Source organism: Ambystoma mexicanum, chromosome 1q, assembly GCF_040938575.1.
Source record: "Ambystoma mexicanum isolate Mex_15411 chromosome 1q, UKY_AmexF1_1, whole genome shotgun sequence".
NCBI classification, from domain to species: domain Eukaryota; kingdom Metazoa; phylum Chordata; class Amphibia; order Caudata; family Ambystomatidae; genus Ambystoma; species Ambystoma mexicanum.
In genome coordinates, this window is record NC_090922.1 from 204476476 (window position 1) to 204489388 (window position 12913).

General features: G+C 43.1%; 1 protein-coding gene across 1 annotated transcript in view; it reads left to right on the plus strand.

Moving 5' to 3' along the window:
• Positions 1-12913, plus strand: part of KDELR1 (KDEL endoplasmic reticulum protein retention receptor 1) — a 154811-nt gene that overhangs the window by 129805 nt on the left and 12093 nt on the right. Inside the window, exon 3 of the mRNA XM_069637339.1 lies at positions 3018-3176. Within this exon, the coding sequence (XP_069493440.1) occupies positions 3018-3176 (159 nt within the window). The remainder of the gene's footprint in view (positions 1-3017; positions 3177-12913) is intronic.

The window sequence follows — 12913 nt, forward strand, 5'->3', positions numbered from 1 at the left end:
AACTCATGGGTCGCCCTTTTGAGACAATGCACAAAACAAGTCTTCAGCATCTCACTTACAAGACTATGTTTCTCGTGGCTGTTACTTCTATAAGAATAATTGGTGAACTGCAAGCTCTCTCAGTTCAAGGCCCATTTGTGGTTATTCACAAGGCCAAAGTGGTTCTGTGAACACATCCACAATTCTCACTTAAATTTATCTCAAGGTTCCATGTTGACCAATCCATACAATTGCCAGCTTTCTTTCAAAATCATATTAATTCAGCTGAAAAAAGACTTGCTTACACCACATGTCAGAAGGGCTTTCATGTAATAACTAAACAAGACAAAACCACCAAGGAAAACAGACCAGTTCTTTGTGTCTGTAGCTACTGAAAGAAAAGGTGACCATGTCTCTAAATCAGCTATTTCAAAGTGGATTGTAAAATGCATTGGATTGTTCTTCTGTATCAAAGAAAACTTTAACTCTCACACCTAGAGCACATTCAACTTGAGGCAAAAGGGCCGCTCTAGCATGTCTTGCAAATGTACCTTTAGATGCCATTTGCAAAGCAGCTGCCACGCTCTACAACACCTGGTGTTTGTGGGATCAATGGCGGGCTTGCCGCCATTGACTTACCCTTTCCGTGTTTCCCGTACCGCTTCACGCAGTCTAGTCTTTCCCAACATGGCTGCCGCTGGGAGGCTTTTCTTTCCATTCCTCCTGGCGGTCGGCACGTTGCAATCCTGCGTCCATTCGCTTTCGGGTTTACACGCTGTTACTTCCTTACTCAGGAGCTCTGCAGAGCGCTTTCCTCTCCCTCCTTTCGCCGCGTTCCACTGCGGCTCTTTCTCTCTCCTCCCGCTTGCTTTGGGTCCCGTCTCTCTCTTTGCTTTCCCTCGGCAGAGCCTTTCAGTCTGCTGTTGAGTCCAGCTTTCCCTCTTCCGGCCTCCGGTCCCACCTGGGGTCTCTCTCCTTCAGTCCTTGTTTGTCCCATTTGGCTTCCCTTCCCAGGATTAGGCTTTTCTCCTCTGTTGTTAGCACACTGCACTCTTGGTATTGCCCCTTCTTGGAACTCTGCGGTCACTCATGTTCCCAACCTTACTTTCTGGTCTCCCAAAGGCAGATTCCGTTCCATTCTGCCCGCACACACACCCTGAGGACTACCGACGGATCTATCCAGGACAACACTGCACTGCAAAACGTCCTCCTCTTGGAAGGTTACTGCACGGTTGATTCAAGTCCTCTCGAGCTAGGTTTTTGTGCCAATAATGGCTTTTTCCACTTTCTGGCTATCTCGGGAGCGAGGTCACTGGCCCGCTTGTCAATCAAGCGACCATTGTAGCATCTTCTCGAGGTAGACCATACCTCCATTAACAAACAAAAAAAAGATTACCGGAGTCGAGGCAGGAAGCAAATCTTACAACCACGTACCAGCAGTTCAGGTGAGGAGTTTGGTGAGTGTACTGACTCGGACAGCGACTCTCGCAAGATCGACAGCAGCTACTTGGAGCTCGATTCACACAGCACTACTGCTTAAATGTACATTCAAAGCAAGATTAACAGGTGGGACAAGCAGTGTTGAGACATCTTTTTGCTGCTGTACGTTCAAACAACCCACCACCTTCTCCAGGTACTGCTTGCTAGTCTATGCAAAGCAAGCATGTGATTCTAAGCAGATCCACAAGCCTCAGACGGCATACATTACTTAACGTAATCTTATTTTGGGTACTTGTATCTGCTTAGATACACATGCGCCCACCTTTCCTCCCCTCTTGGGGTTGAAGTACATAGACATATTAGACCTTTCTTTTTCTTCTCTGTACTCTGTTCTCAGGCTTACACTTTATGCTCCCTCATGTCAGAAATAAAACAATCTGGGGGACCTTGACACGTGAAGGACCGTGGGTACAGTATCACACTAGGAATATTAATACAAACACATGCTCAGTCGAAGTCCCCTTTCGAACTTTGAAAACAAGTCATGCAATACTTTGCACCTACCACTAGATGTTGGCCTATTCAAAGCATGTGAATCTAAGCAGTTCCAAGAGTTCAAAGGGCGCACTAGAAAAATGGGACTCCACGCTTGATCCGATATTTTTTCGTACTCTCCTGCATGCGGTGCGGTCTACTTAGGATAGTGCACCACTGCTCTGGACTTTGAAAATAGAATTTGGGGTTCAGACCCTTCACAATTGCGCCAGTTACTTAGATGGGGTTGAGAGTATATTATCTCTAATAATGAGTAGGAAACTCAGTTTGAGAAGTCTAACAAGTGTTTTATTTGTGTAGCTGACGCGTGTTTCGACCCTCGGGTCATTTTCAAAGAGATCTGAGGATGGTTGGGACTAGTAAATCGGTCCTATGATGTGTGAGGGAACCCAAGGAGTGGTCAGGTGGAAAATCCACAGTAACTGCTACACAGGAGAGGCCTGAACGGACCCTTGTTGGAGTGTCCGGCCGGTCTCTAAATATATTTATTGTGGTATTGACTGCCTGTATAGCCTATTACCTGATTTTTCTCAATCCTTGGGGAAATTGAGAGTTGGATTTAAAACGCGTTATGTGCTATGCATTAGTACTGTGTCCTCATCCACTATAGCGAGAAAAGGTTAATATCATTAGCTAACTATTAAACAGTTGTAAAAGTGGTATTTGGAAGTAATTGTTAAACTCTAATAAAAAACAATAACTGCTGATTTTCATGGCAATAATAATGGAATTAATTAATTTCTTTTTGCATCCTCGGATAGCACTGCTGCATCAACCAACTTGGGCACTATGACTATGAAAAAACACAAGAGCTGAAATCAACCTGGCAGTTCAATTTGTAATTATATCTGTGAACATTTCCAATAGGATGTTGATAGTCAGGGTTTAAATCTTTGCTATGTTTTTTATCGTCTTTTTTCCTGACCATTTGGGTCTTTTGTTTCATGTACTCTTTGCTTCTCTATGCGTCCATGGTCTCATCTCTTTGTGACTTACTTCAATTAACCATTCCGGTCTTCTCCACTTTTCATTTTCCACTACAGGTGGTCTACATCGCCTGCTCATATGCCACAGTCTGGATGATCTACAGCAAGTTCAAAGCGACTTACGATGGAAACCACGATACCTTCCGGGTGGAGTTCCTGGTGATCCCTACTGCAATTTTGGCCTTTCTGGTGAACCATGACTTCAGCCCTTTGGAGGTATGTGAACACGCATAATAGGGAGGTCTGACACACATCCTGGATAGTCTCCTATCAATACTTTTGATATACTCTAGCATCATTCTTCCTCCGTTCCAGTGTGGCATTAGTGCATTTGCTTCATTTCGATGCTATAGTACTGCTCTAAGCCTTTAAAGGTCTTCTCTCTTTAACCCATGCTTGCAGCAGTGAATGTGGTTTGAGGAAAGTGGCCCCTATAAGTATCCTACCTTCGCATCCTGCCTGAAGCACCTGCAAACTTTCAATTTGTGCTTTGTTCATACATTGTTACTTGATCTGCATGGAATTGGATCTGGTGCGTGAGTAATACTGAGCTTTAGTATAAAGAAAATCTGGATGATTTGGCAGAAGTAAGAAGGCAGCAAGATTCAGAACCAGGAGCTTGCCCTTAAGTCATGTCTCCCCCTACACTATCAACCCACACCCGTTTCACCCATTGCATGGTTTCAGGCAAGAGTGCCCCTGCTCCCTGTCACATCTACTTCAAATTCTCCTGTAGCCCTTTCTCTGCTGTCGGGTTCTCTTGCTGGTGTCCCCGCATTCACATTCCAAGTCCCTCAGCCATCCCTCCTTTCTGCTGGGCTTTCTCCTTTTACTCTCCTCAACAAAGTGCTTAACTTTGTATCCGTCTCCTGGTCCCTACCCCCCATGGTCCTCCTCCCATTTCACATCTTCCCTCTACTGACCTCATCACTATATTGTTCTCGCCCCTGCTACTAAAGCTACCAAATCCACAAGGCCAGGCTCAATATTGGCTACCAGTCATTTGGTCGACAACCAAATGGTCGACCATTTGGTCGAAATCCAAATGGTCGAATTTTTTTTTTTTTTTACATTTTTTTTTTGTTTTTGGGGGGGGGGTTCCCCCCCAACCCGCCTTTTTATATATTATTTTTTTTAAGCAAACAAAACAAAAAAAATATATAAATAAATTTAAAAAAAATTCGACCATTTGGTTTCGACCAAATGGTCATTCGATCTTTTTTTTTTCGTCCAAATGAGCGGACACCCTCAATATTGATCTGCTTTCCTGGAAATTGGCATGTCATTCCCTTACTGTCGGAAATAGCAGCCTTTTCAATACCAATTAACCATTCTTACTCCACTTACCACCTTGCATGAAGAGATGGAGCGATTGCAACAAGCCACTGTGGTAGTACAGTTTTAAAATTATAGCTGTACACATAAGGTGACCCAACAGCAATGTCCCAGAGGGATAAAGCAGGAGGCAAAAAACCCTCTAGCTTCTGGAAGACGAGTAAATGGAGCTGGACTTTGGAGGCATGCAACAAGGGGAGACGAGGCTTAACTGGCTTTGTGGAATCCGGGAGCAGAGAGGAGCGATGATGAGGCTGTAGTGAATGCAGTGAGGCAAGGTTCGGCCAGGGGCCAGGTGGAGTCGGGGAGTGCTTATGAAGGACAGAATGAAGAGCAAGGAGCTTGAATAGGAAGGGTCTGAAGTCGAGAAGAAGGATCAGGAGCGGGCAAGAGAAAAGGAGCAACGTTAGCATCAGCAGGGATCTACTCGGAGTTGCAACCCACCAATTTGATTCAGCGTCTACATTTGTCTACCGCATAGAAACGGTGCATGGTGCAATATTGAAAATGACAAGAACGCGCACCACGCATTCTAGAATGTGCGGGGGCACACGTTGCGTTATAGGTGCCAACGTTGGCAGAGTGATCAAGGCTTCCAAAGCATGATCCCAACACTTAGCTCTCCACCCACTTTCCCCCATCACCCCTGTAATTGTCTGTCTTGCCGTCTCCACCTGAATGTGATTAATTTGTAAATGTGGATTGCTCTGTAAAGTGCTGACTGTTGGCCTAAATGTATACAAGTTTTTCCATCATGGAATCTGAATTTGATATTTGGAATCGCTGAATTTCTCCACCTTGGGGCAAGACCTCAGAACACATTTTTATTAGACAGAGAAACCCCTTTGTAAAATAGCAATTAAAACATCAGATAACATGGAAAGCATTATGAAATGAAGGCTATTTGGAAAGTTGTGGTTTCTTGCTGGAGCCAAGGACCGTAACACAGCACCAATCGCTCCTCCCAGCCTGGGTTATCGACACGGGAGCGCCCCGGTTTCTTCGGGTGCACAGCATAGGCTGGTTCAGTTCCAGTTCGTGGTCTCCGGCTTCTCACTTTCCAAGGCTCGTGAAAGTAATGGCTTCTAGAGGTTGGGGCATTTCCTCGCTAAGAGTGTGCTTTCAGGCTCTGGCTTTTATCCGTGTGGGGAAGTGTGATGGGAATCAGGTGTGTGTAATGATTAGTAATTTCCCGACCATGCCTGATCAGGGTGTTGGGACATGTCAGGCGTGCGGCTCTGGTGGTGTTCCGTTGTCGCTCACGATGTACTGTCCTTCGGTGTCCCACTTCCACTCCCTGAAGACCCCTCATCCAGGTGATCCTCCTGCACTGGTCCACCCCCAGGAACTGGATCCAATAGTGATGGCCACCTGGATGACCGAGTCCTGGCCACCTGGATGACCGAGTCCTGGCCACCTGGATGACCGATCCCACGGGGACTAGCGGGTGAGACACCTTCCGGTTTCTCACACAAGAGACCCCTTGCTAGAAGCCATTTTCTGATCCCTTGAGAGGGTCCTGGGACCTCGTAACCTCTAGTTTGATTAGGCAATGCAAAGTAGTTTTATTGTCCGTCTGCATTACAATTCTACTTGTAGTGAAGGAAGGCAGCAGAAATGCCCTCAATACTAAATGAACTGCTCTCCACCCCAGTATATGTGACGGCTATTTTCCTTCAGTAAAACACCTCTGATCACTTTTCAACCCAGTCCTCTTTCTCCCAATCAAAAGATTGCCTTTACATAAACAAATGTAACTATCCAAGAAACTGATCTGCAGCGACTATTGCAACAAAGCAAATGTGTTCACGCTAAGTTACAGTACCTTGCTACACCCGCCTTAAAGGTACTCTTCTGGCACCCAGTGGAGCAACGCAAATCCTTCTTGTTCATCCTGAATAAGGCCTCCTGAACCAAGAGCCCTACTTAGCGTCTTATACTGGCATCCACGTTTCCCCCGGAGTCCCCAAAGGAAAGGGCTAAATAGTCTCTTCAAACAAGCCTTCGATCTGTAACCTTGCCAGTGGGAGCATGTGCCTTAACCCACCAACCAACATGAGGGATTACGACTAATGCCCCGCACAAGCTCATTTGCCCTGTGTTTTGTCATCAAAATACTATCTGATGTTTGGTCATGTATGATATGCCTTTGTATGTTTGGTTTTCTGTATCCACCTGTGGGTGGGAAATCCTGAAAATCCAGAAATTACATCAGCAAACTGCCAATCTACGCTGTTAATTTGCACTATAGGCACTAATTGCATAAAAAACAGATTGGAAGGAAGTTTCAAGTAACTCCTTTTTTTAAATTATCTAGTGTCACTGTGCCCACTACATATATCTACATTAAATGCAGGTTATTCTGCTTAATACAATACGAATAATAAGCTCTATTAACGTAATGATCACCTTAAAGTATCTAAAGCATTTTTTTATCAAATACAAACAAAAGGAAAGCACTAAAAAGTCAATTCAGATAAGGAAGACTAGTTAAATGTCTTTCTTTCTAAATGCTATTTACCCTGTCCAAAGCCATATCCTAATCGGGCTATTTAATAAAAGAAACTAGTCCAACATCATACTTTCCTACATTATTTATATGTATTAAAATTGGAGAGTTGCACACTGCAAATGTAGAAAATGGCTAAATTCCTTGCAATGCTGAATCTCTATTTACTCTAAAGGCCAGTGTAAAGAATAGAATCATGTAAATTGCGTACTCATTACCCAAATTAAAAATAAAAATCACCCAAACTTAAGGCTTAATACTCTTCACAGTCCTAAAGAAAATGTAAAATGAAAAGCTGTTATTCGCATTAAATACCCCACTCCATATTATAAAATTATAATATACTGAAAACAGTGACAGTTGCAGTTCTCATCCATGCCTTCGGGCATCACACAGATCAGCTGATATTGTGTCAAAGAAAAACTGAGATCATACTGGGTTAGGTAATGTGGGAGTGTATCCCATGGAGCAGAATTGCCCTCTCCCCCCAAATTCAGAAGGCTTTTCGTCTCGATGTTCACTGCACACGTACACTTGAAATGTATTTGGCCTTTAGCAAAGCAGTAATAAGTGAAAGTACTAAACTTTGTTGTTTGCCCTAAACTAGGCACCCTAGGTCTAAGCTTCATTAATGAGTAGATGCAATCCTTAAAAAGCTTCAAATTTAACATAATTGGGATTTGAAGCTGTCCTTGCTGGCAGCAGAAAGGCCTATCAGTGGGTGCCATGCCCAACGCTTCAAAGTGGAATCTGTCTACATTACTAGTTCTGCTGACAGCAAAAACATAAATGTGAAGTATATATATATTTTATTTCTCTTGCTTTCATTTCTCGTATTAACGTGCAACAGCTAGCGATGGCTCCCAACTCCTTCAAGCCTAACGGGTTTTAGCCCATGTGTATTGCATTACATGACACATTCTGTTTTTTACCCCACAATCCCCTCCTCTGAGGCTTGCTCAAAAAGGTCTCACAGCACTTTGAACATGCTAAACCAACACTTCCGAGAACCACCTTCTTTGTTCCCTTTTGAGATTTCTTCAGACAACATCAATTTCAAACCTTGTTGTATTTCATGATATTCGAGGCACTCTTGCAAGCACAGCTGAGTGCAAAGTGTATGCAAACAAATGCACAGTATATCCCGCTAGGACAGCTGATGGGATCCAGCCCATATGCATTATGGAAGTTTAAAGAACCTATAGCTCTGGTGAGCCAATCCCCCCGCATGGACTAGCCTCTGTTTTTTTGTTTGTGCAGTGTAGCTGCAGATTAACAGATGCAGGAGATGGTGTGTTTCTAACATGATCATGCACAAAAGTGCAATATTCAGACGCATTGTTTAGCAGGGATAAGTAACATCCAAGGCTACGTTGTTTTTGAAGATGCTAATGTGCAACGCTAATTGTTCATGGTTCATTAGGGCCAGCCCACAAATGTTATCTCTGTGTAGCTTAAGATCTGCCATGGGCAACGGGTAACCCATACTTTCTGCAAAGTCCTTCCACCCGGATTCTCTTCGCTCATGGGGGTGTGGATAGCTTGGTTTAGTATCTAGTAGCAGGTAAAGATTGGGACCATCTTACTGGGAAACCAGTCTCTGATCATCTTTTGTCTTCCCAAATCAGAGTGTATGTGCTGTTTGGAATCCAGAGTCATTGTCATGGGGAAGGTGAGTACAGACCCAACAGTCAGATATTTTCTGGATGCGGCTATACTGCTAGGTTGCACGACTCCATGTGAACCTGGGCATCACAGATCAGGCCCTGGTGTGATTGACCCCCTTCCTCCAAGACCGACCCTCCCAGGTCCAACTTGGGTCCTCTTTCTCCACATGTGGTGTTCCCCAGGGCTCTATCCTCTCACCCTTGCTCCTCAATGTCTACTTGGCCCCTTTGGCCCACCTGATCTCTACCTTCTCCTGTAACTTTCAGTGTTATGCGGCTGACACTCGGCTCACTTCAGCCTTTTCTCACTTTCCCCCAGAAGATCACTGTCTCCAGAGCCCTAGTTATCTCTAGGCTGGACTACTGCAACAGCCTCTTTCTCAATCATACTTCCTCTACTCTCCGCCCTCTGCAACTAATCCAGAACAGGACTGCAAGACTTCTCCTAGGCCAGGAGCCCAGGGACCGTATCTCTCCAGCCCTGAAATCTCTCCACTCGCTCCCGGTGGCTGCAAGGATCCAGTTCAAGACCCTGTGCATCGTCCACAAGGCTTTTTGGGGCCATTTTGAACATCCATATGTTCAAAGGGCACAGACCGGAACTACTCCCAGAAGCCACTCTTTGCTGAACTGTAAATGAAGCCCTCACAGTATAGAGGGGTGGATTGCTGTTGTCTAAAGGCTGGAGTACAATGTCTAAACCGGGAGTACAAGATTAAAAGGTGATACTACCAAATGTTCAGCAGGTGCCCAAGCCACAGGCTAGGCGTTATCTCTGACCTTAGACACAGGAAGAAAGAATACGGACTACTGTCTTGTTGGCATTGCATAGGCAGCAGGAGGCAAGATGGACCCAACCAAGACTCTACCTCTACCAGTGACGTTGCCACGAACTGTGATGTATTTTGTGTTTGTGTCTTTTATTCATTGATTTACTTGAGTATTGCTGCCAACTTCAAAGAACATATATGTGCAAGTTTGACAAAATCCATAAAAGCAGCATCTTGTATTTTTTTTTTTTTTTTGGGGAAAAGGTTACTACGTTTTGGCATTTTTTGCAAGTTTAATTACAAAATCCCTCCCACTCCCCTCTCGTAAGTGGATGGTAAAAAAGGTAAACCCAGAAAAGGTTAAGGAATGTACATTACTATATGAGGGGACTTTAAAACATGGATGGATCCTAAAATCGAGAGCTTGCCGTTCTAAAAATATTTTGGAATCACTTGATGGCCCCCTGCGTTGGTGAGGCTAAAGAATCCCCAAGCCAACTTGTATGAATTGGTAATACATGAAGGAAAGGTGGTGCAAAAGCAAATGACAAAACTGTTTAAATTGGCTAACTATTGGTTGGACAGGAATCTGTGTACACAATCGAAGACGGGGGTAAGTAACTGTGTGTGATATGGTCTTTATGCCTAAAAAGCACAAAAAAACAAATCTAGAACAGGAAATGTGATGTGCCATCCTTGCCTTTGGATTGGCCATGTGAGGATGGTGTGTTGCCCCGAGGGAAAAGTGTGGTTGTGACTATTACAAGTCGTGTATCCTGAAATGAAAAAGGTTTAGTCTGTAGCTGGATCTACATGTCATTTATGAAGAATATTCAATTGGGCAGTGTGGCATGTGTAAATACCTTTCCATGAAACACTGTGATCTATTTTATTCTATACTTTATCAGAGAGTTCACTTCCCAGATTCCTCTCCCAAGAAGTTGCAAAATTGGTGTTTTCTCCCACTAGTTAAAAGTATATAGTGTCTAATAAGGATATCCTGTTCTGGATTGTACTAAGTACCTTCCATCTCTTGAACCTCTGCATAGTAATTACATTTGTGTCCATTTAAAAGTTGATGTACTCTCTCTAATTTACATCAGCCCAATGCTGGGATGCCAAGTTTCCACAGATCTCTGGGTTAGCCCCACTGGGAACTCGGCAATGGCCATGTAGGAAGGTGCTTGTTGGCCTTCCTCTTGTCATAATTCCCACATAACTCATACGATTGAGCGTGTGCAAATTCTCTGGGATATAGATTTCCCTGCGGCTCAACTCCATTGCCTCTCGTATGTTATACTGGTCACACAAATCTGGGTATGCAAATCCGCTAATGTCCTTGGAGAGGATAAGCATTGCCCTACCAATCAATGCACGCTTGCGATTTACATGTGAACTTTACAAATTTGTAATTAATGTTCCTAAAGGAGTTGAGGAAGCATCATTAATTGACACCGGAGCCTCGTCAACAGGTTAATTTTAATCGTGATCATCGTCGTCCTCCTCCTCCACAGCAGGGAAATGAGACCTCCTTCTCCACCTGGCCAGCTCCCCCTTCAGAGTCTATAGTATCGGACAGAGGTTCAGGCTACACAGGGTGCTTAAACCTCAGAGTACCTGTATTCCTAGAATGTTCCTCCAGTTTCATTACATACATATTGATTTGTCTCCTTTTGTCTTGCCTTCACCGCTACCCACTGAAAGGATGCTAGATTACGACAGTTTACCTTGAACCCTGTATGAAACTCGTTCAGACATCACCTCCTTCTGGGTTGGTCCAAAACAAAAAAACTGCAATCGCATTTATTGAAACTTTAAAGTCTGTTCACATTGCAACCCTTTGACCTCTGGGTTAAAGTGAATCATGCATGCCAGCAGTTCTATATTGTAAAGAAAAGGAGGATCAAAGCAGGTGCCCCCGATGCATCTCACGAGATAACTGAAATTCTTTAGCTGTTTGCTGTTCTTACAGTGAAGCAACACATCCTAAAATGTGTATCTGTTACCACTTTTTCCAAGAAGGACCATTGTACATGATCAAATGTGATCTCAGAGTCTAGGGATGGGTACCATCTATGCACAAATGGAAGGAACAGTGATGGGTGCAGCTATGGCCCCTAATCGTGGCTAATCTTTATGTTGAAATGTTTGTAATCTCAGTAATATACACAGATATCGATCCTTCTAATACCAATCTTAAGGTACGTCTGCGATATATTGATGACCTCATAATTAGTGAAAAGGTGATAAACAATCTGCATACTTAATTGTCAATGGAATACCACACAAAACATTTATGTAAGGTTTTCCCACATCATCAGTAATGTTTGAAGTTTTTTTTTTTATTTGACTATTTACAGAGGCAAGTTGTCAGTACGATCATATCGCAATCCCTGCATTATAAGGTTCTGCGTGAACATGTAGTCATGTGACAATGTAGCTAGCAAAAAGTTGTTTTTAAAAAATTTAGTCATTCAACCTAAGCAATCCAAAGTGTGAAAATGTTGCCAGTAATAAGGTTGCCAAAAAAACTATTTTTAAATGCACAAAAGTTCAAGGCTGTAACCCTAAATATGACCCAAATGTCTAATGAAACCTCTGCAATCAACCTAACTCCCTTCCTTACCCTTCCCCTCATTCTAATAACAACCCCTACTGTACCCTGAACTCTTACAAAACGCAAACCATTTCGCACCCTAAAGCCTTTTATTTGCATGTTACTCGATACAAAATAAATAGAAAATGAAAATGTAACCTATCTCCTACCCCATTAAAGCTCGCCACAAATTGCATAGCCCTTGCACAACACAAACTCTTGCTCTATACTAACCTTAGCATATACCCTTACTGCAACTTTACCACTTACCTAAATGCTTACTTTGCCCTAACCTCTGTTTATTTCAACCATTATCCTTCGCCAACATCACCAGCCCACTCCAACCTCCCTATCCCTTCCTTGATTACGTACCCAAACCATTACTCTATTTGCTCTAGCCTTACTGGAAACCCCTTTGCTAACACTAACCCTGACACTTAATCTACCCGAACGATTAACCAAACCCAAACACCTTTAATCTAACCCCTATCCTTACCCATATCCTAACTCTAAACCAGGCAATCACAAGCCCACTAAACCCTCCTTGACACTAACAATTACCTTAGCAGCACTACATTTTTGGCTACTTTTAGGCTGCATTTATGGACTACGTTTTGCTTGTCAACCTTTTCACTGCAGAGGTTTTTTCACCACAGCCTTTTCAATGACTGAATGTTTATTGGCTACATTTTCACTGGATACCCATTATAATAGCCACCATGCCAACCATACAAAATTAATTTGACCTTTTGGTCAATTTGAAGACTCAAAAGAAACTGCCATACCAACGCCAATATTCTAAATGATAAATTAGAACAGAGCATCAGCTATCCAAAACTTGTTAAGCAGGGTAAAGAGCTTTTAGTAATAGAGTGTATGTTGTATATAAAGGATAAAAATGCATCTGGATCATCTAGTTTGTGTGCCTTTACCAATGTATCCAATAGAATCAAGATTATAAAAAATAATTGAAAGAAGATTTTATGGGGAATGGAAAGATCAACAATGCCTACTATTTGCCTTTTAGAAGAGTACTAAAATGATATCAGAAATACAGAGAAGCTTAACACAACTTT